Source organism: Natator depressus, chromosome 11, assembly GCF_965152275.1.
Source record: "Natator depressus isolate rNatDep1 chromosome 11, rNatDep2.hap1, whole genome shotgun sequence".
Classification (NCBI taxonomy): Eukaryota; Metazoa; Chordata; order Testudines; family Cheloniidae; genus Natator; species Natator depressus.
Window position 1 is genome coordinate 547,026 of NC_134244.1, and position 24,575 is coordinate 571,600.

The 24,575-nt window shown below is 64.0% G+C and overlaps 1 protein-coding gene across 1 annotated transcript; it reads right to left on the reverse strand.

The window, feature by feature from the left end:
• On the reverse strand, nucleotides 1–24,575 carry TMEM198 (transmembrane protein 198). Its single transcript, XM_074966745.1, has 5 exons — nucleotides 24,499–24,575; nucleotides 3,920–4,169; nucleotides 2,545–3,120; nucleotides 1,784–1,974; nucleotides 1–896 (listed from the first exon to the last, which is right to left on the reverse strand). Exons 2-5 carry the CDS (start codon nucleotides 4,080–4,082, stop codon nucleotides 750–752), a joined length of 1,077 nt encoding a protein of 358 aa, XP_074822846.1. The 5' UTR covers nucleotides 4,083–4,169; nucleotides 24,499–24,575; the 3' UTR covers nucleotides 1–749.

A 24,575-nucleotide genomic window follows, 5' to 3' on the forward strand; every position in this document is an offset into this window, starting at 1 on the left:
GGTGGGAGTGGGGGGAAGAGGCACTCAGGAAGCTGCTCACTGAGCTGCTTGGGGGACACTGGGGGACACTGGGGGGCTAAGGGCAGGCATGCAGGGAGCTGCTCCTGGGGGCCTCTGGGAGAAAGCTGGGTAGTACCAGGTGCTCTGGGGCCCCTTTGGCACATGGGGCCGTGGCTCATCAGCCCCTGCCATGGGCTGTGCCCCCCTCGGGGTGTGGCGGTGGGGCGCTCACCCTGCTCCAGGAGTCCACGTGTACCATGCCAGCATGTGGGATTAACCCTCTCCCTGCATTGCTCGCCGGCTCGGGATCCCTGGGCAGAGTCCTGCGCATGCCCCGTCAGACCGCCCCAGGGATAGCCTTCCTGCCCCAAACGGGCCACAGCAGTCCCCTCAAACACCCCCCACCCCCCCCGCGGCATCTGACTCCTGCTGGCCCTGGTGTGTCTGGAGGGCTGGCCCTGGCTGGGCCCCGGTGTGTCTGGAGGGCTGGCCCGTGCGGGCCCTGGCTGGGCCCCGGTGTGTCTGGAGGGCTGGCCCGTGCGGGCCCTGGCTGGGCCCCGGTGTGTCTGGAGGGCTGGCCCGTGCTGGCCCTGGCTGGGCCCCGGTGTGTCTGGAGGGCTGGCCCGTGCTGGCCCTGGCTGGGCCCCGGTGTGTCTGGAGGGCTGGCCCGTGCGGACTCTGGTGTGTCGGTCCAAGCTGGCCCTGAGCGGGCCCTGCTGCTGGTGTCACTGGAGGTCGGGGGGTCTGGGCTATACCCGAAGAGCTGGGCCAGAGCCCATGGTCAAGGGCACGGTAGAGCCGCAGTCATAGTCCAGGTCGACCACGGCGTGCGCGCTTGTGATGAGGCTGCTCAGCGACGTACCCGTCTGCCGCTCCCGGAAGCTCTGGATGTAGCTCTGGAGGAGAGAGGAGGGAAATGGGCGCCATGTCCCCAGCCCTCCCGCTGCCACCTCGGCCCCTCTCCCCTCCCCCAGCTCTGGGTCTCTGCTGGCCGTGTCCGGGGGAAGGACCAGCCAGGCTGCTGCAGTTCAGCCCTTCCCCTCCAGGTGGGGCCGCCGCTACACACCCCAGCCCACCCGCGGGGAGGGGAAGCAAATGCCCGAGTTCAGGTTGCTGCAGCCAGGCGGTTCTCCCCTGCCCGCCCTGCTCAGCGGGTCCCGCTCTCTGCGGCCTGGGGCAGCGTGTGGGAGTCTGGAGAAAAGGCAGCTGGCACTCGCCCCCCCAGGGGTGGGACCACAGGGGGAGTCTAGGCCCGGGTAACTCCCGGGGGTCGGCACAGCCCTGCTACGGCTCACTGGGAAGCTCCCTTAGCTGGCAGGCACTGGGGCTGTTTGGGGGTGTCTGATGCCTTCACACTGGGGTGCAGGACCTGGCACCCCCCCGTCAGCTGTAGCTGAGGACCGGGGATGGGAAAGCTCTCCCCACCCCCACCCCCCGAAAGTGGGGCAGGTTCAGTTCTGGTTCAGGCTCTGGTCTCTGTCCAGAACCTCTGACACTGGCGGGAGAAGGCAAAGGGGTCCCCAGCCGGGGTTGATGCCCATGGGGAAGTCACAGGGCAAGGAGGCTGCAGGCTGGCTCAGTCCCTCCCCCAGTTTATTGTGTTTCACTCTGCGGTAACGGTTTCTGGCAGAATGAGGCGAAGCTGCGAATGTGGAGGGCAGAGCCCACCTGGGGTGCCAGGTAAGAAGCCCACCCGTTCCCAGAGCGCTGGGCTCCTGCCTCCCCCTGACCCACGCACAGCCCCAGTGTCTGGGGAGAGCTCTGCCCGGGGCACGGCACTCACGGGGGAGAGCACGTCCCCGTCGAAGCGGCGCACGGGGGTTGGCTTGCGTCGGTAGCTGGGCTCAGGCAGGTGGGCCTTGTGTGGGTGGGGAGAGGGATGGGGTGGTCTCCGCTTCTTCTTCTTCTCCTTCCGCTCCTCCCGCTGCTTGATCCTCATCAGCTGCACCCGGCGCTGCTGCCGGCTGATAACCACTGCACGGCGAGATGGGGAGTGAGGGGTCTGTTCTGCACCTCCATGGCACCTGGACCCTGCAACCCCCCACCACCCGGACCCTGCAATCCCACCCTGCATGGTACCCAGACCCTGCAACCCCGCACCCGCCCTGGCATCTGGAACTTGCACCGCCCCCCTGGCACCCTGCAACGCCCCCCTGGCACCTGGACCCTGCAAACCCCCCTGCCCCCAGATCCTACAACCCCACCACTCAATGGTACCTGGACCCTGCAACCCCACCCCCCTCCACCAGCACCCGGACCCTGCGACCCCCCCACCCCCAGATCCTACAACCCCCCCCTCCCCCCAACAGTACCTGGACCCTGCAATCCACCCCCCCTCACCGGCATCCGGACCCTGCACTCCTGCCCTGCATGGTACCCGGACCCTGCAACCCTGCCCCCCGTGTCATCCCTCCAATCACTGAGAGCCTGTGACTCCCTCCCCACAACACCCCCCCAATCACTCAGAGCCTGTGAACCGCCCACACCACCCACCACCTCTGATCCCACCTTCCCCGTGTCCCTCGCCTGCCCGTCCTGCCTCACCTTCGGTGTGGGAGTACCCCTCGGCCGTGACTTTCCACTGCACCAGCACGCCCAGCATGGCGAGGACGGGCCAGACGCCCAGGATGACCCAGCTGTACCAGCACATGGGCCGGGCGGGCGCCACCTTGACCCGCTCGTAGACGTACTGCACCAGCAGCAGCAGCTCAATGAAGTAGTCGATGGTGACGGTCATGATGGCGCTGCCGAAGACGGCCGTGGAGAGGGTGGTGAAGAACTTCTGCCACTGCAGGGTGAGCACGGCGCCGAGCATGCCCACGCCCAGCAGCAGCCCGATGGGGATCCACACCGTGGGCGGGTGGTAGAACTGCTCCATGGCCACCAGCGTGGCCAGCGCCAGCAGCAGCCCCAGCAGCAGCCCCACCATGAAGAGCCCAACGCTGCGCACCAGCATGGTGACCAGCCCGCACAGCGCCCCGATGCCCAGCCCGATGCCCACCGAGGCCTCCACGCTCAGCTGCGTGTCCAGCACCCGCTCCTTGTAGCACAGCATGAAGATGACGATGGAGCCAAACATCAGCCCGGTCAGGAACATGATGGCCTTGAAGCAGCGGTAGCCTAGGGAGAGCCGGGCTGGTCATTGCCCGGCCAGCGGGGCGCAGGGTTGGCAGGAGCCACCCGAAGGCAGGGGGGCTCCTGCTGGGGGGGCAGCGCCAGGGTTTGCCGCAGGCAGCCTTGGCGCAGCACCGATGCGCTCGGCCAGAGATGCTGGCTGCGGCTCGGCGGCGTTAAACACCGCGTGACGGCCTGGCTGACCGAGCCGGCGGCTTTCAGCACGTGATAAAATGACACCACATGGAGAATTACGTCGAGTCCATGGCAGAACGAATTCCCACTCCCGGGCCCTCGTGGGCAATGCCCATCACTGTGGTGCCCGAACCCCTGAGCTCTGAGTGTCAGACTGGAGCCTCAGCTGGGAGTTGCTGCCCTGGCCCTGCCCCCAGCCCCAGGCTCCTCTCCCCCAACTCGGCCTCAGCCCCATCCGCTCACTCTCCCGGGCTGTGGGGAGGAACATAGGCTGGGAGCCAGGGGCCCCGGGCTTGCTCTCCGGCTCCGGGAGGGCACAGAGAAGTGGGCTCAAGTGGGCCCGAGCAGCATGGCTGGGCACCAGGACTTCTCACTTCTGCCACTGACTCGCTGTAAGCTGGAGGGAGGCCAGGCCCCACCCCTGCGCCTCAGTGTCCCCACATGTACAGGGGACGGAAGGGCTGCAAAGCATGCCGGTTATTGCTGCCACTCTCTGGCTGGCCCTCCCCTGTCACCCTCGCTCTCCAAGCTCCCATCTCTTGCCCCGCTCCCCACACTCCCTGCCCCTGCTGCACAGCCGAGGCGGCCCGCCCGGCCCCGCCGAACTCACCGAAGAAGCAGTAGATGATCCCGAAGACGCAGCACATGGCGCACACGACAGAGGGCACTACCTGGTACCGGCGCTCGAGCTCCTGCTGGCAGCTGTGCTCCCACTCCTGCCCGGTGTCATGCGGCAGCAGCTTGAAGCGCAGCGTCTGCACAGTTGAAGTCATGGCTCGTGGCGCTCCTGGCGGGGGGTCAGATGCCCCACGCCCTCCCCACTCCCCACAGGCCGCGCTGCACCCAGGAGCCTCCTGCAGCTGGTGAGAGGACAGAGCGACAGGGGAGGGGGAGGGGGTAAGAGCTAGCCTGTCCCGAGCACCCAGCGCCTGCCGGCCCCACGCAGCACCCACCTCCGTAGCAAGAACTGCAAGCTGGCTGCCCGCCCCAGAGCCACCCTGATCCCCGCAGTGGGGGGAGCTCAGCTGCACACCGTCCCCGCCCCCCATGCCTGGTGTCCTCCCAGGTCGTGGGACAGAGCGGGACCCTGTGATGGCACCAGGGGAGCTAGGCTGGAGCAGGGAGGCAGCCCTGGAGTGGCTGTGGGGAGGAAGGCTTAGGGACCAGTGGGCTCTGGCTGAGCTGGGTGGCCGGGGCTGAGGGGTGCCGTGCTGTGGCTGAGCTCGGTGGCCAGGGCTGAGGGGCGCCATGCCATGGCTGAGCTGGCCGGCCGGGGGTGAGAGGTGCCGTGCCGTGGCTGAGCTGGGTGGCTGGGGCTGAGGGGTGCCATGCCGTGGCTGAGCCGGATGGCCGGGGGTGAGGGGTGCCGTGCCGTGGCTGAGCCGGATGGCTGGGGGCGAGGGGTGCCGTGCCGCGGTTGAGCTGGCCGGCCGGAGGCGAGGGGTGCCGTGCCACGGCTGGGCTGGGTGGCCGGGGATGAGGGGTGCCGTGCCGTGGCTGAGCTGGGAGGCCGGGAGCGAGAGGTGCCGTGTCTGAGCTGGGTGGCCGGGGGCGAGGGGTGCCCTGCCGTGGCTGAGCTGGCCGGCCGGGGGCGAGGGGTGTCGTGCCGTGTCTGAGCTGGGTGGCCGGGGGCGAGGGGTGCCGTGGCGCGGCTGAGCTGGGTAGCTGGGGGCGAGGGGTGCCGTGCCATGGCTGAGCTGGGTGGCTGGGGGCGAGGGGTGCCGTGGCACGGCTGAGCTGGGTAGCTGGGGGCGAGGGGTGCCGTGCCGTGGCTGAGCTGGGAGGCCGGGAGCGAGAGGTGCCGTGTCTGAGCTGGGTGGCCGGGGGCGAGGGGTGCCCTGCCGTGGCTGAGCTGGCCGGCCGGGGGCGAGGGGTGTCGTGCCGTGTCTGAGCTGGGTGGCCGGGGGCGAGGGGTGCCGTGCCATGGCTGAGCTGGGTGGCCGGGGGCGAGGGGTGCCGTGCCGCGGTTGAGCTGGGTGGCCGGTGGCGAGGGGTGCCGTGGCTGAGCTGGCCGGCCGGGGGCGAGGGGTGCTGTGCCGCGGTTGAGCTGGCCGGCCGGGGGCGAGGGGTGCCGTGGCGCGGCTGAGCTGGGTGGCCGGGGGCGAGGGGTGCCGTGCCGTGGCTGAGCTGGGTGGCCGGGGGCGAGGGGTGCCGTGGCGCGGCTGAGCTGGGTGGCCGGGGGCGAGGGGTGTCGTGCCATGGCTGAGCTGGGTGGCCGGGGGCGAGGGGTGCCCTGCCGTGTCTGAGCTGGGTGGCCGGGGGCGAGGGGTGCCGTGCCGTGGCTGAGCTGGGTGGCCGGGGGCGAGGGGTGCCGTGGCGCGGCTGAGCTGGGTGGCCGGGGGCGAGGGGTGCCGTGGCGCGGCTGAGCTGGGTGGCCGGGGCGAGGGGTGCCGTGCCGCGGCTGAGCTGGGTGGCCGGGGGCGAGGGGTGCCGTGCCACGGGTGAGCTGGCCGGCCGGGGGCGAGGGGTGCCCTGCCGTGTCTGAGCTGGGTGGCCGGGGGCGAGGGGTGCCGTGCCGTGGCTGAGCTGGGTGGCCGGGGGCGAGGGGTGCCGTGGCGCGGCTGAGCTGGGTGGCCGGGGGCGAGGGGTGCCGTGCCACGGGTGAGCTGGCCGGCCGGGGGCGAGGGGTGCCCTGCCGTGTCTGAGCTGGGTGGCCGGGGGCGAGGGGTGCCGTGCCGTGGCTGAGCTGGGTGGCCGGGGGCGAGGGGTGCCGTGGCGCGGCTGAGCTGGGTGGCCGGGGGCGAGGGGTGTCGTGCCATGGCTGAGCTGGGTGGCCGGGGGCGAGGGGTGCCCTGCCGTGGCTGAGCTGGGTGGCCGGGGGCGAGGGGTGTCGTGCCGTGGCTGAGCTGGGTGGCCGGGGGCGAGGGGTGCCGTGGCGCGGCTGAGCTGGGTGGCCGGGGGCGAGGGGTGCCGTGGCGCGGCTGAGCTGGGTGGCCGGGGCGAGGGGTGCCGTGCCGCGGCTGAGCTGGGTGGCCGGGGGCGAGGGGTGCCGTGCCACGGGTGAGCTGGCCGGCCGGGGGCGAGGGGTGCCCTGCCGTGTCTGAGCTGGGTGGCCGGGGGCGAGGGGTGCCGTGCCGTGGCTGAGCTGGGTGGCCGGGGGCGAGGGGTGCCGTGGCGCGGCTGAGCTGGGTGGCCGGGGGCGAGGGGTGCCGTGCCACGGGTGAGCTGGCCGGCCGGGGGCGAGGGGTGCCCTGCCGTGTCTGAGCTGGGTGGCCGGGGGCGAGGGGTGCCGTGCCGTGGCTGAGCTGGGTGGCCGGGGGCGAGGGGTGCCGTGGCGCGGCTGAGCTGGGTGGCCGGGGGCGAGGGGTGCCGTGCCGTGGCTGAGCTGGGTGGCCGGGGGCGAGGGGTGCCCAGCGTGGCAGGGACTTGGGCTGCTCTCAGGGTCTGGGTTCACTGCACCGTGCGCCCCTCGCCGCCCTCCCGCAAGGGGGCCTGGCTGCGGGGCCAGCTCAGGGGCGCTGGGGCCGGGCAGCCTCCGGCAGCAGGAGGGTCCCGCAGACGCCGGCTCGGGCCGGCTCCCCAGGACGGGCAGGGCCCTGGAGTGACCCCTCCTGCTGGGCATCCCTGGGCCACGGGCGGGGTGTGGGGGGAGCCCACTGCCGGCTCGCCGCCACCCATTGGTGCGCTTGCTGTTGCTAAGGGAGGAAGACACTTGCTGATTGGCTGCAGGGAAACTACCCACCAGCCGCGTGCTCTGCTACCGCCTCTTGTTACATACCCCCCCGGCCCCCCCGCCCCCTTCCCGCCCCGCCTGCCCCCCAGCCCCACCCCTCCAACTGCCCCCACCCTACCTCCCCCCCGGCCCCCCCGCCCCCTTCCCACCCCGCCTGCCCCCCCAGCCCCACCCCTCCACCTGCCCCCACCCTACCTCCCCCCCGGCCCCCCCGCCCCCTTCCCGCCCCCCCAGCCCCGCCCCTCCACCTGCCCCCACCCTACCTCCCCCCCGTCCCCCCAGCCCCCTTCCCGCCCCGCCTGCCCCCTGCCTATTCCCCCAGCCCTGCCCCTCCACCTGCCCCCACCCTACCTCGCCCCCCAGCCCCCCCACCCCCTTCCTGCCCCGCCTGCCCCCCCAGCCCCGCCTGCCCCCCAAGCCCTGCCCCTCCACCTCCCCCCACCCTACCTCCCCCACAGGCCTCACAGCCCCAGCTGGCAGTGCCCCTTCTCCCTCGGCCCCCTCCCCGACCTGCCTCCCCCTCAGCGCTGCCCCCCCAGCCCCGCCTGGGCCCCAAGCCCTGCCTATTCCCCCAGCCCTCCCCCTCCACCTCCCCCCACAGCCCTGTCTGACTGGTCCCCTGGCCCCCCACCTCCCCCCTTCCCGCCCTGCCTGCCCCCTGCCTATTACAGCAGCTCTTCCCCTCCTCCTGCCCCCCAGCCCTGCCTAGCCTTGGTGTCCTTGCCCCCGCATCTGCCCTGTCAGATGCCCCCATCCAGCCCTGCCTGGTGATGCTCCTCTGCCCCTCCTGGGCCCCACCTGGCAGCCTCCCTGGTATTCTAGCCCGAGACTCCCCATCCACACGCAGCTCTGCTGATGCTCCTCAGTACTGACCCACACCCCCTAACATTATACAGTTTGGATCTGATCAAAGGTTAGGGAATTGGGGAAGCAGCCTCGCTGCCCCCCCATTCCCCCCCCCGACGGGGCTGCCAGGTGGGGCTGCCAGGCAGGGCTGGGGGGCAGCCCCTCTGCACCTGTGCAAGTCTGGGGCTCCAGACCATCAGGAGAAGTTTCACACAGGGACAGGGCTGAGCACAGGTGGCAGGTCCAGCTCCGCTAGGGTAGGCGCCAGCGCTGCAGCAAAGGGAAAGGAAACTGAAACGCCCGTTGTCTCATCCTGACTCCTCAGCCGTGGCCTGGCGAAAGGGCTGAGCTCCGGCTGGAGCAGGCACCAGCTGGGAGACAGGTGCTGACTCTGAGCACCCCCCTCACACACACAGGGGGAGAGGCGATTTGCTGGCTGGCAGTTCCATGCCCTGAAATCCAGGCGCTGCTGATTACCTAAGGGCCTCCATGACAGGACCCTTGCTACCTCCAGTCCCCCAAAGGCCCCAGCACTGAATCTTCTCAGGTTCTGCTGCATGCCCTTTGCTTTGTTATGTTTCCAGCCCTGTAAATAGTCTGTTGGTGACGTAGTTTAATGTTGGCCTTTGCTGGAGGATGAAAACCGTGGAGAGCTACATGGGTGTACGGCTCCTGGAACAGTCCCTCCTTGCACCCAGCCCAAGTCCCATTACCCCCTGTAACAAACAGGGATAACCTCAGAGCAGGGACTCCCAGCGCCCTTGGAGCCCGCAGGCTTGCCTCTGCCCCCGCCACCGGATCTGACCGCAGGGTGTCACGGAGTGCCCGGGCGATGCTCTGGATCTGCTCCCTACGAAGCCAGGCAGGACTCTGGGGAAGTCTCCTCTCGGGGAGCAGCCTGTCTGCAGGACACACAGCTCCCCCGGCTTCCACCTTCCTGGGTCTGACCTCGGAGCATTCAGCATCCTCTGCCCCTCCGTGCGCTTCCCACAGCGAGTCCACTCAGGCGGGGTCCTGGGGAAGCCAGAGGGTCCTGCCCCCCAACTCCGCAGTCAGATGTGACTCTCAGCCAGCCAGTAAAACAGAAGGTTTATTAGACGACAGCAACATGGTCTAACACAGAGCTTGTAGCTGCAGACAACAGGACCCCTCAGCTGGGTCCATTTTGGGGGGCAGTGAGCCAGACAACCCCGTCTGCCCTTCACTCCATGGCTCCAGCTGGCCCCAAACTGAAACTCCCTCCGGCCCCTCCTCCTCTGGGCTTTGTCCCTTTCCCAGGCCAGGAGGTCACCGGATTCCTTTGTTCTCCAACCCTTTAGCTCTCACCTTGCAGGGGGGAAGGGCCAGGCCATCAGGTGCCAGGAAATAGGGTGTCGGCCATTGTCTGTGTCCAGACCCCTGCACGCACCTGCCCTCTAGGGCTCTGCAATGATCATACACCCTTATCCCACCACCTAGATACTTAAGAACTGCCTAGGGGAAACTGAGGCACCCCCACACTATTCAGAGGAAACTTTAAGAACAGTCCCACTTCGTCACACAGGGGCACTGCCTTTCTCCGATCCAGGGTCACAGGGGAGGTGAGGAGCTCACTCCTGGGGACAGGGGGGAGCCCTGTTCCCGGAAGGGGAATGGGAACGCACCCCTCACTTGGAACATGCACAGCTGGGCTGGACTAGCCACTAAAGGGAGAGAAGGTCCTGTCCTGGACGAGGGGCTGAGCTAGCTGAAGCCAAACAAGTCCTGGTGTCTGCAATTCCCATCCAGCTCCCTGGGGCAGGGCTAGGAGCGAATTTGTGTCTTGGGGCTTCACAGACCATGTCTGCAGCCTCCTGACAGCTGCCTCATGTGATTGCACAGCTGGCCGCAGTGATGGTAATTGACTGACCCTTCTGTGGTGCTCTGTGACGTTATTGACATGAACTGGGACCGTATAGATCATCGTTGCAACCAAGGTCCTGTAGTGGCACCAAATCTTGTATAAAGGGGGTCAAATGAGGTGTCTAAGACAAGGTTATGGTTGGCTGGTTAGGATGATGCTGTCTACATGTGTGTATCATTTTTGTAGTTGAAGTTATGAATATTGGCTCTATACTGTCTGTATTTCAAACTTATGCTCTGCTTCTGGGTGACACCCCAGACAAGTTGAAGTGAGCTGTAGCTCACGAAAGCTTATGCTCAAGTACATTGGTTAGTCTCTAAGATGCCACAAGTTCTCCTTTTCTTTTTGCGAATACAGACTAACACGGCTGCTACTCTGAAACCAGACAAGTTGGTGTCAGCTCTGCCTAGCCGGCTGGGTGGCCCATTAAGGACCATCAGCGACACAACTGACCCATTGAGAGAAGGGAGACACGCCTGGGGACTCAGCCAGGTGTGCAGGGACCTGCCTAGGGACAGAACTCAGGTGTTCCCAGGCCATGGGATGGCCAGCTTGTCCTTGGGACACAGAAAGCAGAGACCACATGGCAGGAGACTATAAAAGGCAGCTGCCGCTCCTCCATTTGGTCTTCAGTCCTGCTTCTGACCTCTGGAGGGACTTGGCTACAAACTGAAGCTTCGAACCAAGCACTGAAGGACCCATCCCAGCTGGGGATGTTCTCCAGAGACTTGATTTGAACCTGCCATTTATTCCATCGCTGCTACAAGCCTGAACCAAGAGCTTTGCCGTTACTGTATGTCACTGAGTCCATTTCACCAATTCTGGCTCTCATAGAATCCTAGAATATCAGGGTTGGACGGGACCTCAGAAGTTCATCTCGTCCAACCCCCCGCTCAAAGCAGGACCAATCCCAACTAAATCATCTCTATCTTTTTCCTTTTATGAATAAACCTTTAGATTTTAGATTCTAAAGGATTGGCAACAGCGTGATTTGTGGGTAAGATCTGACTTGTGTATTGACCTGGGTCTGGGGCTTGGTCCTTTGGGATCGAGAGAACCTTTGTTCTTTTACTGGGTATTGGTTTTCATAACTATTCATCCCCATAACGAGTGGCGCTGGTGGGGATACTGGGAAACTCGAGTGTCTGAGGGAATTGCTTGTGTGACTTGTGGTTACCCAGTGGGGCGAGACCGAAGTCCTCTCTGGCTGGCTGGTTGGGTTTGCCTTAGAGGTGGAAAAACCCCAGCCTTGGGATGTGACTGCCCTGTTTTAAGCAGTTGGTCCTGAATTGGCCCCTCTCCGTGGAGTCCCGCCAGAACCAGCCTCGTTACAGGCTCTAACGGGGATTATCCTCCAGGCTCATGCAGCTGGAGCCCTGTGCCGCCTCTGGCACTGCATGCAGTAGAATGCCATGTTCCTTAGACGGACAAGTGACAGCAGCTTAGATACCAGATACCAGGCGTGACAGACGGACGGACGAACCTGTGGGAAAAGGGATGCTCCTCGCAGGGGAACAGAAACTTTCCACTGATGATGTGTGGTAAAGGTTTTCTGTGGGCCAGCCCCTCCTCGCGCACGGTTCCGGAGCGCTAGCTTGGAAGAGCTCTCCGATGTCTTGGCCGCTCTCGGCAGAGGGTGCTGCGGAGAATGGTGCAGGTAATGATGGCAGGATGGATCTGTGGAAGGGAATCATCCAAGCTTCATCCTCTCCCTGCCCTGGAGATTACACTGGCAGCCTGCAGCAAAGCTGTTAATGAGAGCTTTGGGTGGATGTGACGAAGTGGGACTGTTCTTTATGTTCTCTCTGAATACTTTGTGGGTGCCTCAGTTTCCCCTATGCATTTCTTAAGTATCTAGGTGGTGGGGTAAGCTGTGCGAATTTTTCCGGAGCCCTAGGGGGCCAATGTGATGGTGTCTGCACAGAGAATGGCCGGTGCCCTGTCTCCTGGCAACTGATGGCCTGGGCCCCTCCTCTGCGAAGGTGCCAACTAAAAGTCTTGGAGAACAAAGAGATCAGGTGACCTTCTGGCCCAGGAAAAAGACAAAGGCTGGAGGACGAGCCAGAGGGAGGCTGGGGGAGACGGCTGGAGAGAGTTGGGGTGGAGACTGGGTTGGGGAAATGGAGGGAGGGCCAGATGGGCCTCTGGCCTCCCTGCCCCACGAAGATGGACCTGACTGAGGGGTCCCGTTCTCTGTACCTACGAGCTCTGTTTTAGACCATGTTCCTGTCGTCTAATAAACCTTCTGTTTTACTGGCTGGCTGAGAGTCCCGTCTGATTGTGGAGTTGGGGGGCAGGAACCTCTGGCTTCCCCAGGAGCCCCGGCTGTGCGGACTCACGGTGGGAAGCGCACGGAGGGGCAGAGGATGCTGAATGCTCCGAGGTCAGACCCAGGAAGGTGGAAGCTGTGTGAGCTTTTTGCCCTGGAGACAGTCTGCTCCCAAAGAGGAAGCTCCCCCAGAGCCCTGACTGGCTTTGTAGGGAGTAGTTCCAGAGCATCGCCCGGGGACTCCAAGACAACTGGTGGCAGCGGTGGGATCTACTGCACCCCGTGAATGGCGCTTCCTGCAGTAAGTGACTGGGGAACAGTAAAACGAAGGGGGATTGATGGGGATCAGGCGTGCTGAAGATTCAGAGAGAGACGGTTTCAGGGGGCGGTTAACCCCTGGGAGTGTGTGACCAGTGAGAAGGACTTTTGCAGTAACAGGGTCCCCCTGGGGATTGCAGTGAGCGGTCCCAGGGGCAGAGGAGTCTGAAGATTGACCCTGGCAAAGAGGTGATGACCTCGAGAAGGGCTGGCACACTAGGGGTTCTCCCTGGAAACTGTGGGGAGCTAAGAGCACACAGGCCTGTGAGTCCACAACAACATGGGAACAGCGGAGTGACGGCCTGTCACCGTCTCCTTAAGAAGGACATTGTAACCCTGTGTAGAAAGAGAGGGTTATTCACTGAAAAGTTCACCAAAGCACAGTTAATCGTGCAGCTGGAAGACAATGACCACTCTAAGGAGCAGATTCCTGACCCAAATGGGACTCCAGCAGGATCTGGGAGCAGCTGGAGCGGTAGCCAGGCATCCCCAAGACTCCTGTCCCCGACCAGATTGGGGTCTTCAAGATCAGGGATCGGAGACGGACGGGATTGGAGCTGAGTCCGAGAGAGCAAGAGGACTGTGAGAGACAGCGAGAGCCCGAGAAAGAGCTGCAGAAGCAGCAGCAGCATGAACTGGCGGTGGGGGAGCGGAGAGGCCTAGGGGACCTCCCAGGGGTGAGTGGGGATAGACCCCGGGGTGCCAGTTCCGCAGGGAACCTCAAGACTAAATTGCTTTGAGCAGGCTGGCAATTTGAACCAGGGGGACCCTGTGGAAAAGCCCCGGTGTCTAGCTCCCTTCCTGGGTCCCAAGGCCATAGACTCCATCAGCCAGATGGGTGGGGAGGTGGACAGGCTCCCACTCCTGACCCCAACCTATATGTCTGTGTGGAGTCTCCTGGGGTCAGGCTCCTTGGACCCGCAGTGGGAGCGGAAGGTGGTGGACAATGGGGAGACATTCCGGGGGTGGCCAAGGTCAAGATGGGGGCTCTTAACCAAGAGAGCTCAAATCACAGCCCTCCAAACTGGACCGCTGGGAGAAGACCCGATCTTAGTTTGAACCCCAGGGGTTTTGGGATGGCAAGAGCACGGGCTGCATAAACCCTCCCAAAGGCGGCCTGCAAGTGTCATCAAGCACACCCAACCTAAGAGAGGGCGTGAAACAGGAAGGGCCTGGTGTAACTCCCACCAAGGAATGGGAGAGATGCTGGGGCATCCATGGGAGCGTTGGTGGGTTCGAACTTCCCCAGGTCACCAGCTAAGGTGACCCCGCTCAGTTCAGTCTCAAAGGGGGGAGAGATGTGACAAAATGGGACTGTTCTTAATGTTCTCTCTGAATACTGTGTGAGTGCCTCAGTTTCCCCTATGCATTTCTTAAGTCTCTAGGTGGTGGGGTAAGCTGTGTGATTGTTGCATAGCCCAGAGGGTCAGTGTGAGGCTGTCTAGGCAGAGAATGGCAGACACCCTGTCTCCTGGCCACTGATGGCATGGGCCCCTCCTCTGCAAAGGTGCCAACTGAAGGGGTTGGAGAACAAAGAGATCAGGTGACCTCCTGGCCCAGGAAAAAGACAAAGCCTGGAGGAGGAGCCAGAGGGAGGCTGGGGGAGACAGCTGGAGAGAGTTGGGGTGGAGAGTGGGCTGGGGAAATGGAGGGAGGCCCAGATGGGCCTCTGGCCTCCCTGCCCCCTGAAGATGGACCTGACTGAGGGGTCCTGTTCTCTGTACCTACAAGCTCTGTGTTAGACCATGTTCCTGTTGTCTAATAAACCTTCTGTTTTACTGGCTGGCTGAGAATCATAGAATCATAGAATATCAGGGTTGGAAGGGACCTCAGGAGGTCATCTAGTCCAACCCCCTGCTCAAAGCAGGACCAATCCCCAATCAAATCATCCCAGCCAGGGCTTTGTCAAGCCTGACCTTAAAAACTTCCAAGGAAGGAGATTCCACCACCTCCCTAGGTAACGCATTCCAGTGTTTCACCACCCTCCTAGTGAAAAAGTTTTTCCTAATATCCAACCTAAACCTCCCCCACTGCAATTTGAGTCCCGTCTGACTGCGGAGTTGGGGGGCAGGACCCTCTGGCCCCCCCAGGACCCGGCCTGGGCGGACTCACTGTGGGAAGCGCACGGAGAGGCAGAGGATGCTGAATGCTCCGAGGTCAGACCCAGGAAGGTGGAAGCCGTGGAAGCTTCTTGCCCTGCAGACAGGCTGCTCCCAGAGAGGAGGCTCCCCGAGTCCTGGCTGGCTTCGTAGGGAGCAGTTCCAGAGCATTGCCCGGGGACGCCGGGACAGTATCTAATCACAGAGTGCGCTGGGGAAGAGGCCGTGCATGGGCCAGCTGCAGCCCAGGGACCACAGGCTGCTCCCTGCGAGAGGGAGGAGGCCCACAGCTGATGCTGCAGGGCAGAGCTGTGGCCCCTCAGGCTCTGAGGCCCCAGTGGGTGACCAGGGAACCTGATTGAAAACGGGCTCCCCGGGGGCCAGGCGCTCGGCGTATTAAGCTGAGGCGCTTCAGTCAGTTCCGTGGCTGAGGGGAGGCGGGAGCCGCTCTGGGGTGGGCCAGCTGCGGCCACTCCCCTGTCTCTGCTCAGCAGCATTCACACCTGCTGGCGGCCTGCCACGCCTCGTGGGAGAGGAGTCCTTCTCTCTGCTCCATGCCTGCCGGGCTGCAGGAGTCCCAGAGGGCAGGGCAGGAGCCTAGGGAACCAGGTACAGTGTGGATGGTGGCCCCAGCCTTGAGGCTGGACAGCAAGGGCTTGTTGCGGCTCCTATCGCAAGGTCCAGCACTGGGGACTGGCTGGCTCGGGCGTTTGCCCCTGCTCTGCGCCTGGTCCCAGGCTGGGAGTGATTGGAAGTCCCTCCTGTATCTGACAGCACAGGGCCAGCCTCCTGGCAGGAAGAGGGGCACTTCTGAAACCTGGGGGTCCCTGTGGCCACAAGGACCCAGAGGCTGTGAACTGCCAGCAGCAGACAATTTCCTCGCTCCCGGGCGCTGCTAGTGCAGCAGCTGGGTCTGAACGTCTCCCCTTCTCACCAGTCCCTGACGCCTGCCCATCCTGCCGCGGTTCCCCTTCACCAGCCGCCTTCCAGTGTGTGCTGTTCTCCACCCGACCCAGGCCAGCTGAGCCCTGGGACTGCCGGAGTCAGGAGCACGGGATACGCAGAGATGGGAGCCATGACTGCGCCTACTCCTGCCAGCAGCGCCACTGGCCTGCCTTCTCTTGGACCCAGCAAGGGGCTGGGCTTGCATGTTTCAGCACTAGAAAGTCGGGAAGGGATAGCACCCAGATTCCCACGCCTCCCTGGCTCGGCCCTTCGCGTGCCTGCATCATTGCAATTGAGGCTCTAATTACAGGGCACAGGCTCATTCTCAGTCAGTGCAAACGTCCCACCCCAACCTGCCCTGTCCCACCCCAACCTGCCCCGTCCCACGCCACACGGTTCCAGGCCCCCATCTTGCTCACACCACTGGGACTCTGGCTTCCCCTTTCCAACACCATGTCACTCCACTGCCCCATCGCACGCCATCCCAACCCGCCCCCCCGCCCCCCCAGCACATGCTCCAGCCCCACCCCAGCCATGCTGCCCTGCCCTGTCCCACCCACCCACGCAGACAATACTATGCCATATTCCGTCCCAACCCACTGGACTCCTCCCACCTTGTCCCACCCCGTACCGACCTGCACCACCCTCTCCTGCCCCATCCAAGCCCACTCTGCTCTGCTCACTCTACCCAGCGCAGACACGCGCTGCCCATCCCGGTCCCAGGCTTTCTGCCCTTGCCCACACATGCCCCCAATGCTCCAGTGTCCTGCCCCACACTCCCCTTTCTGCCCCATACCACATCATGCTCTCTGCCCCATTCAGCCCCAGGGCCTCCCCTCTCCATCCCCATGCCCCGCCTCCCCCATCCCATCCCATCCTGCCATTTGACAATGTCCCATTTGCTTCCAGCATCCAGGTGCACCCTCAGGATGTTTCCAGAAGGCAGGAAGCTACGGCAAGGATGGGTGTTGCTAGGATACTGTGCTGCAAAGCCTTCTGGAGAGGGCTCCTCCTCTCTTTGTCTGGCTCGGAGGGGTCTCTGGAGGGAAGGCCTCTTACTGCCAGAGGGTCCCAGTCACACTCGAGTGTGCACCGAAAGGAGCAGGATGGGAGCCCCGTTACCCCACGGGCAGTGTCCCCCACCATCCATCTGCTCCCACCTGGGGCTGCTGGCTGGACTCCCGCTGCCCCTTTGGGCCCTGGAGCCTTCCTAGAACGGAGCAGAGAACCACTCACCCCAGCGTTTTCCAGGCCTGGGCCGGAGCGCAGAGACTGATGGAGCCATGACCCCAAAGATGCTTACGTGCTCTCTGAACCCCAAACACTCATCGGAAGCCAAGGCCATGGGCTGGTGAGGTGCAGAGAAATTACTACTGCCCCACCTGGACACTCCATCCACCCTGCCATCCCTCCTCCCCCCATACCAGGGCATCTATCCCCATCCACCCCTGCCACCCCCACACCAGGACAGCTATCCCCGTCCAACCCTGACACCCCCATACCAGCACAGCTATCCCCATCTATCCCTGACACCCCACACCACACCACCCATACTGGGATAGCTGGCCTCAGAGCATTCCTGGGGAAGGCAGAGGGCCCTGCACCCCAACTCCGCAGTCAGACGTGACTCTCAGCAAGCGTAAAATGGAAGGTTTATTAGTTGACAGGATCACAGAATAGAACAGAAATCGGTGACTTTCAGCCAAGTCCATCTTGTGGAGTCGTGGGCCAGGTGGCCTGGACTCCCCCTCTTCCAGTCCCCCCAAGGAGACTGGCAGCTTCCTGCACCCAGATCTCAGACACCCCCCTTGCTCCCCCTCCTCCTTCTCTTTATCTCCTGGTTGCATCCCCCCTCCTGGGTCTCAGGTTACGAAGGGCACCGGTCATAGGATATGTGCAGGCAGCTGGAGCAGCTTCACCTGCTCCAGAGGTCTCAGCCAAAGTCGTACACCCCCATTCCCACCACCGAGCCATTGGTGCAGCACGCAGGGAAACTGAGGCACACACAGTATTCATGCAAAAGAGTAAAACTCACATAGGCTCAACAAGAACAGGAGGACTTGTGGCACCTTAGAGACTAACCAATTTATCTGAGCATAAGCTTTCGTGAGCTACAGCTCACTTATGCTCAAATAAATTGGTTAGTCTCTAAGGTGCCACAAGTCCTCCTGTTCTTCTTGCGAATACAGACTAACACGGCTGTTACTCTGAAATAGGCTCAACAGTAAGACTCACGTACAACATAACAAGGGAAAATCCCCACTTCGTTACATCTCTCCCCCCTCTGAGACCGAACTGAGCGGGGTCACTTTAACCAGTGGCCTGGGGAAGTTCAGGCCCCCCTCTCCAGGACAACGCATTGGCTATAACATTTGCACTCCCCTTAACCTGGACCATCTTCGTCTCATAATCCTGGAAGGACAAACTCCACCTTAGGAGCTTGGCATTGGCCTCTCTCATCTGGTGCGGGCACGGTAGGACAAGTGGTCCGGGTACACAGTGAAGAGCCACCCAAACAGATCCGGCTGCAGCCTTTTAGGAGCCCACTCCATGGCCAGTCACGTCTCCTCTATGGCCGCATAGCCTTGCTCCCGGGGCAGCAGCTTCCTGCTCAGCTACATGATGGGGTGTTTCTCCCCCTTTGCATTGGCCTGCCTCGGCACCGCACCCAGCCCTGTGTCTGGGGCATCGGTCAACATCATAAAGGGCTTTTCAAAGTCTGGGTTTCCCAGCACCAGGTCCTTGACCAGATCCTCCTGCAGCGTGCAGAGAGCCCTCTGGCACTGCCCGGTCAGCGGTCCAGACCAGCTTGTCTGGCTTCCCCTTCTTGCATAGCTCAGTGACGGGAGCTGACACAGAGCTAAAGTGCCCTGCCATCCCAATAAAGGCCTGGGCCTGTTTCTTAGTTTGGGGAGCAGGCCAGTTTCTGATAGCCCACACCTTGGCTGGCTCTGGCTTTAGGCAGCCTCTCCCCACCTTGTGGTCCAGGTATGACACCTCTGCCATCCCCACCTTGCACTTGCCAGCTTTTACAGTCAGCCACGCATCCTGGAGGCGACCCAGCCCCCTCTTCACCTGGGACACCTGGTCCTCCCAGGTCTGGCTTACGACACAAATATCGTCAATGTCCGCTCGGGTACAATTCTCCATCCCCCTCAGTAGCTGATCCCCCTGGTGCTGGCAGGTGACCAGCGCCTCCTTGAAGCTGAAAGGTAGGACCAAGGATTGTACAGCCCCAAAGGGGTGATAAAAGCAGGTTTCAACCTGGCATCTGGGTCCAAAGGTACCTGCCAGTAGCCTTTGGTGAGATCCCTGGTCATGGGGTACCGAGTCGTCCCCCCCCAACTTGTCTAGGATCTCATCAGGCCTAGGCCTGGGCAGGCACCAGACATGGTGATGGCATTGAGCTTCCGATACTCCACACAGAAGCGGATTGACCCATCTTTCCTGGGGACCAGCACCACGGGAGAGGCCCCCGGGGCTGGTGGGTGGCTGGACCACCCCTAAAGCCAGCATGTCTCTGACCTCTCCCTCCAGGGCCTGGGCAGTGTTCCCCATTATTCTGAATGGGGAACACATGATGGGAGGGCCGGCTCCCGTCTCCACGCAGTGGACGGCGCGGTTAGTGAGCCCAGGCCGGTTGGAGAACAGCTGTGGATACGAATGCAGCGTCTCTCTGATCCCTGCCTGCTGGGCAGGGGTGAGCTGGTCAGAGAGGGGAACTGATTCCAGCAAGGGGCCGGCTCCTGTCTCAGGGAAGAGACCCTCCAGGGGATCCTCTCCCTTCTCCCTCTGGCCACACATGGCCAGGACCAGCCTCTCCCTGTCACAGTGCGGCTCCATCGCGTTGACCTGGTCCCCTCGGTGGCTGTGAGCCCGGTTGGGCAGTTCCACCACATCGTTCTCCTCATTCAGCTGCTTGATGACCTTGAAGGGCCCATGCCAGGGCTTATTGCAGCTTATTCTTCCTCACCAGGATTACACCCCTCACCTGGTCCCCGGTGCCATAGGCTGAGCGGTCGTACCAGACCTTCTGCCTCCCTTGAGCCCGGGCTAGGTTCTCACTGGCTGGACCCATGAGCTCAGCGAGCTGTTCCCGGAAAGTCAGTCCATGCTCCAGCATTGATTCTCCATCGGGGAGGCCTTCCCCTCCCATCCGTCCCCCACCAAGCCCAGGGCCAGCTTCTGAAAAGGCTCCTCTGTGACAGGCAGGTGTCCCAAGGCTGCTTTACCCTTGTCCCAGGCCTTTTGCACTCTGGACAAGGCAGGCCTGGTTGGCAGCTGTCCTGCCCTGGCTGTGGTTCCCCACACTGAGCTGGGTCTCCGATCCCCCTGGGCTCTGCTTTGCCCCTGATGTCCCAGTGAGGGTAGGCAGCGAGCCCGCTGCTTTGCTCACAGCATCAGAGCCAGTGTGAGCCACCTCCCCCATGTGCAGGGGGGTGGGAAGCATCGCTCTGTCCCTCTCAGCTCCAGGGCTCTGGTTACAGGCAGGCAGGTATCCTGAGCCTAGCAGCTCCTCCCTGCTGCCAGCCAGGTCATTTGCATTTCCACTGACCCCTTCACTCTCAGCTGATTGGTTCCCTGGATTCAAATTCAAATCTTCGGGGTTACAGGAGTAGGATCCCCTGGACCGGTCCTTCTACCTCTCAGCTCAGCCATCGCCGGTTCATGCTGCCGCTGTCTCTCCTGCTGTTCTGCTTCATGCCTTCCCTGTCTCTCATGGTCCTCCGACTCCTTCGATCTCAGCTCCAATTCCTTCCATCTCAGACCCACCAACGGAGAACCCGGTGGAGACCCCCCGCTGGTCTGGGACACGGGTCTCTGGGACACCTGGCTGCTCCCAGCCTCTCTCGCGGCCCCAGCTGGGTCAGGAACCAATGTGGGCCCTGGGGCTGCCTGGCTGCTCCCATCCTCTCTCGCACTCCCACCTGGGTCAGGAACCGGCTCCTTAGAGCGGTCCTCCTCTTCCAACTGAACCATCAGCTGTGCCTTAGGGAGCTTTGCAATGTGCGGCCCTCTCTCTGCACAGCTCTACAATGTGCTTCTTAAGGGGCTGGTGATAGGCCATCTCCATGCTGTTCCCAAGTGGTCATGGACTCACAGGCCTGTGCTCTCTCAGCTCCCCCTGGTCTCTGGGAGGAACCGCTTCAGTGACCTTGAAGGGCCCTTCCCGGGGGTCCACTCTCTCTCGGGGTTAAGCCATAGGCTCCTCTGCCTCCTGGAACCGCACCTCTCAGAGCCTTCAGCACGCTGCTAATCCCCCTTCGTTCTACTGCTCCCCAGTCACTTACTGCAGGATGCTCTGTCCACAGGGTGCTGTTTATCCCACCTCTGCCACCAGTTGTCACGGAGTCACCAGGGCGATGCTCTGGAACTGCTCCGTATGAACCCAGCCAGGACTCTGGGGGAGCCTCCTCTCTCTGAGCAGACTGTCTACAGGGCAAGAGGCTTACACAGCTTTGACTTTCCTGGGTCTGACCTCGGAGCATTCAGCATCCCCTTTTCACACTGTGTGCTTCCCACAGCGAGTGCGCCCGGGTGGGGTCCTGGGGGAGCCAGAGGGTCCTGCCCCCCAACTCCGCAGTCAGACGTGACTCTCAGCCAGCGTAAAACGGAAGGTTTATTAGTTGACAGGAATGCAGCATAGAACAGAACCTATTAGCACAGAAATCAGTGACTTTCAGCCAAGTCCATCTTGGGGAGTCCCGGGCCAGGCGGCCTGGACTCCTCATCCAGTCCTGCCAAGCAGACTGCCAGCTTCCAGCAGTGCAACCTCAGACAACCCCATTGCTCCTCCTCCTTTTTGTCTCCCTTCCCGGGCCAAAAGTCACCTGGTCGTCACCTGGTTGCATCCCCCTCCTGGGTCTCAGGTTAGGAAGAGCACTGGTGATAGCATACGTGCAGGCAGCTGGAGCAGCCTCACCTGCCCCAGAGGTCTCAGCCAAAGTCACCGACCCCTATTCCCACCACCGAGCCATTGCTGCAGCACACAGGGAAACCGAGGCACACACAGTATTCATGTAAAAAAGTAAAACTCAATAGGCTCAAAAGTAAGACTCACATACAACATAACAAGGGAAAATCCCCAATTTGTCACACCCCCATACCAGGGCAGCTAACCCCATCCACCCCTGTGACCCCCAAACCAGGGCAGCTATCCCCATCCACCCCTGCCACCCCCACACCAGCGCAGCTATCCCCATCCACCCCTTCCACCCCCACACCAGTGCAGCTATCCCCATCCATCCCTGTCACCCCCAAACCAGGGCAGCTATCCCCATTCATCCCTGCCACCCCCACACCAGCGCAGCTATCCCCATCCACCCCTGCCACCCCCACACCAGCGCAGCTATCCCCATCCATCCCTGTCACCCCCAAACCACGGCAGCTATCCCCATCCACCCCTTCCACCCCCACACCAGCGCAGCTATCCCCATCCATCCCTGTCACCCCCAAACCACGGCAGCTATCCCCATCCACCCCTTCCACCCCCACACCAGCGCAGCTATCCCCATCCATCCCTGTCACCCCCACACCAGGGCAGCTATCCCCATCCATCCCTGTCACCCCCAAACCACGGCAGCTATCCCCATCCACCCCTTCCACCCCCACACCAGCGCAGCTATCCCCATCCATCCCTGTCACCCCCACACCAGCGCAGCTATCCCCATCCACCCCTGCCACCCCCACACCAGCGCAGCTATCCCCATCCATCCCTGTCACCCCCAAACCAGGGCAGCTATCCCCATTCATCCCTGCCACCCCCACACCAGCGCAGCTATCCCCATCCACCCCTGCCACCCCCACACCAGCGCAGCTATCCCCATCCATCCCTGTCACCCCCAAACCACGGCAGCTATCCCCATCCACCCCTTCCACCCCCACACCAGCGCAGCTATCCCCATCCATCCCTGTCACCCCCACACCAGGGCAGCTATCCCCATCCATCCCTGTCACCCCCAAACCACGGCAGCTATCCCCATCCACCCCTTCCACCCCCACACCAGCGCAGCTATCCCCATCCATCCCTGTCACCCCCACACCAGCGCAGCTATCCCCATCCACCCCTGCCACCCCCACACCAGCGCAGCTATCCCCATCCATCCCTGTCACCCCCAAACCACGGCAGTTATCCCCATCCACCCCTTCCACCCCCACACCAGCGCAGCTATCCCCATTCACCCCTGCCACCCCCACCCCAGGGCAGCTATCCCCATCCACCCCGTCACCCCCACACCAGGGCAGCTATCCCCGTCCAACCCTGACACCCCCACACCAGGGCAGCTATCCCCATCCACCCCTGCCACCCCCATACCAGCGCAGCTATCCCCATCCATCCCTGTCACCCCCAAACCAGGGCAGCTATCCCCATCCACCCCTGCTACCCCCACACCAGCGCAGCTATCCCCATCCACCCCTGCCACCCCCACACCAGCGTAGCTATCCCCATCCACCCCTGCCACCCCCACACCAGCGCAGCTATCCCCATCCATCCCTGTCACCCCCACACCAGGGCAGCTATCCCCACCCACCCCTGCCACCCCCATCCCAGGGCAGCTATCCCCATCCACCCCTGCCACCCCCACACCAGCGTAGCTATCCCCATCCACCCCTGCCACCCCCACACCAGCGCAGCTATCCCCATCCATCCCTGTCACCCCCACACCAGCGCAGCTATCCCCATCCACCCCTGCCACCCCCACACCAGGGCAGCTATCCCTGTCCACTCCTGCCACCCCCACACCAGGGCAGCTATTCCCATCCATCCCTGTCACCCCCAAACCAGCGCAGCTATCCCCATCCACCCCTGTCACCCCCACACCAGGGCAGCTATCCCCATCCATCCCTGTCACCCCCAAACCAGCGCAGCTATCCCCATCCACCCCTGCCACCCCACACCAGGGCAGCTATCCCCATCCACCCCTGCCGCCCCCAAACCAGCGCAGCTATCCCCATCCACCCCTGCCACCCCCACACCAGGGCAGCTATCCCCATCCACCCCTGCCGCCCCCATACCAGCGCAGCTATCCCCATCCACCCCTGCCACCCCCACACCAGGGCAGCTATCCCCATCCACCCCTGCCACCCCCACACTGGGGCAGCCGGTGCCCCCTGCAGTCCCCGGCCGTGGGGTGCTGGTGCCGTTTCTGGGCTGCCTGTCGGGCGGCGACAACGTTACCGGTTCCAAACCAGTCGGCCCCAGTCCCTGGGCAGAGAATCCTGGAAATAAACCTCGCGACCCGGAGCCCCAGCCTGCCCCCCAGCGCCCCCCCAGGGCCCTCTCTCCTAGGGCCCCCCAGCTCCTCAGCTCCCCCGGAGCTCCCTGCCTGCCCAGCCCCTCCAGAGCCCCCCCACCTTCCAGCCCCCCCCGGCTCCCCAGCCCCTGCAGAGCCCCCCGCCTCCCAGCCTCCCGGCTTCTCAGCCCCTCCAGAGCCCCCCCACCTCCCAGAGCCCCCCCACCTGCCCAGCCCCTCCAGTGCCCCCCCCACCTCCCAGAGCCCCCCCGCTTGCCCAGCCCCTCCAGAGCCCCCCCCACCTCCCAGAGCCCCCCCGCCTGCCCAGCCCCTCCAGAGCCCCCCCACCTCCCAGAGCCCCCCACCTGCCCAGCCGCTCAAGAGCCCCCCCACCTCCCAGAGCCCCCCCGCTTGCCCAGCCCCTCCAGAGCCCCCCCCACCTCCCAGAGCCCCCCCGCCTGCCCAGCCCCTCCAGAGCCCCCCCCACCTCCCAGAGTCCCCCCGCCTGCCCAGCCCCTCCAGAGCCCCCCCACCTCCCAGAGCCCCCCCGCTTGCCCAGCCCCTCCAGAGCCCCCCCCACCTCCCAGAGCCCCCCCGCCTGCCCAGCCCCACCAGAGCCCCCCCCACCTTCCAGCCCCCCCGCCTGCCCAGCCCCACCAGAGCCCCCCCCACCTTCCAGCCCCCTGGCTTCTCAGCCTCCCCCGGGCTCCCCGACCTTCCAGAGCCCCCCCGCCTGCCCAGCCCCTCCAGAGCCCCCCCCACCTCCCAGCCCCCCCCCCGGGTCCCAGCCCCCCCTGAACTCCGCGCCTGCCCAGCTCCCCCAGCCCCCCCAGCTCCCCGGGCCCCCCCGCCTGCCCAGCCCCCCCCCGGCTCCCCGGGCCCCCCCGCCTGCCCAGCCCCCCCCGGGCCCCCCCGGCTCCTACCTGCGCCCCCGGCCCGGCCCCGGCGCATGGCCCCGGCCCGCGGTGCTGAGCGGACAGCTCCGCCTGACGTCACCGCG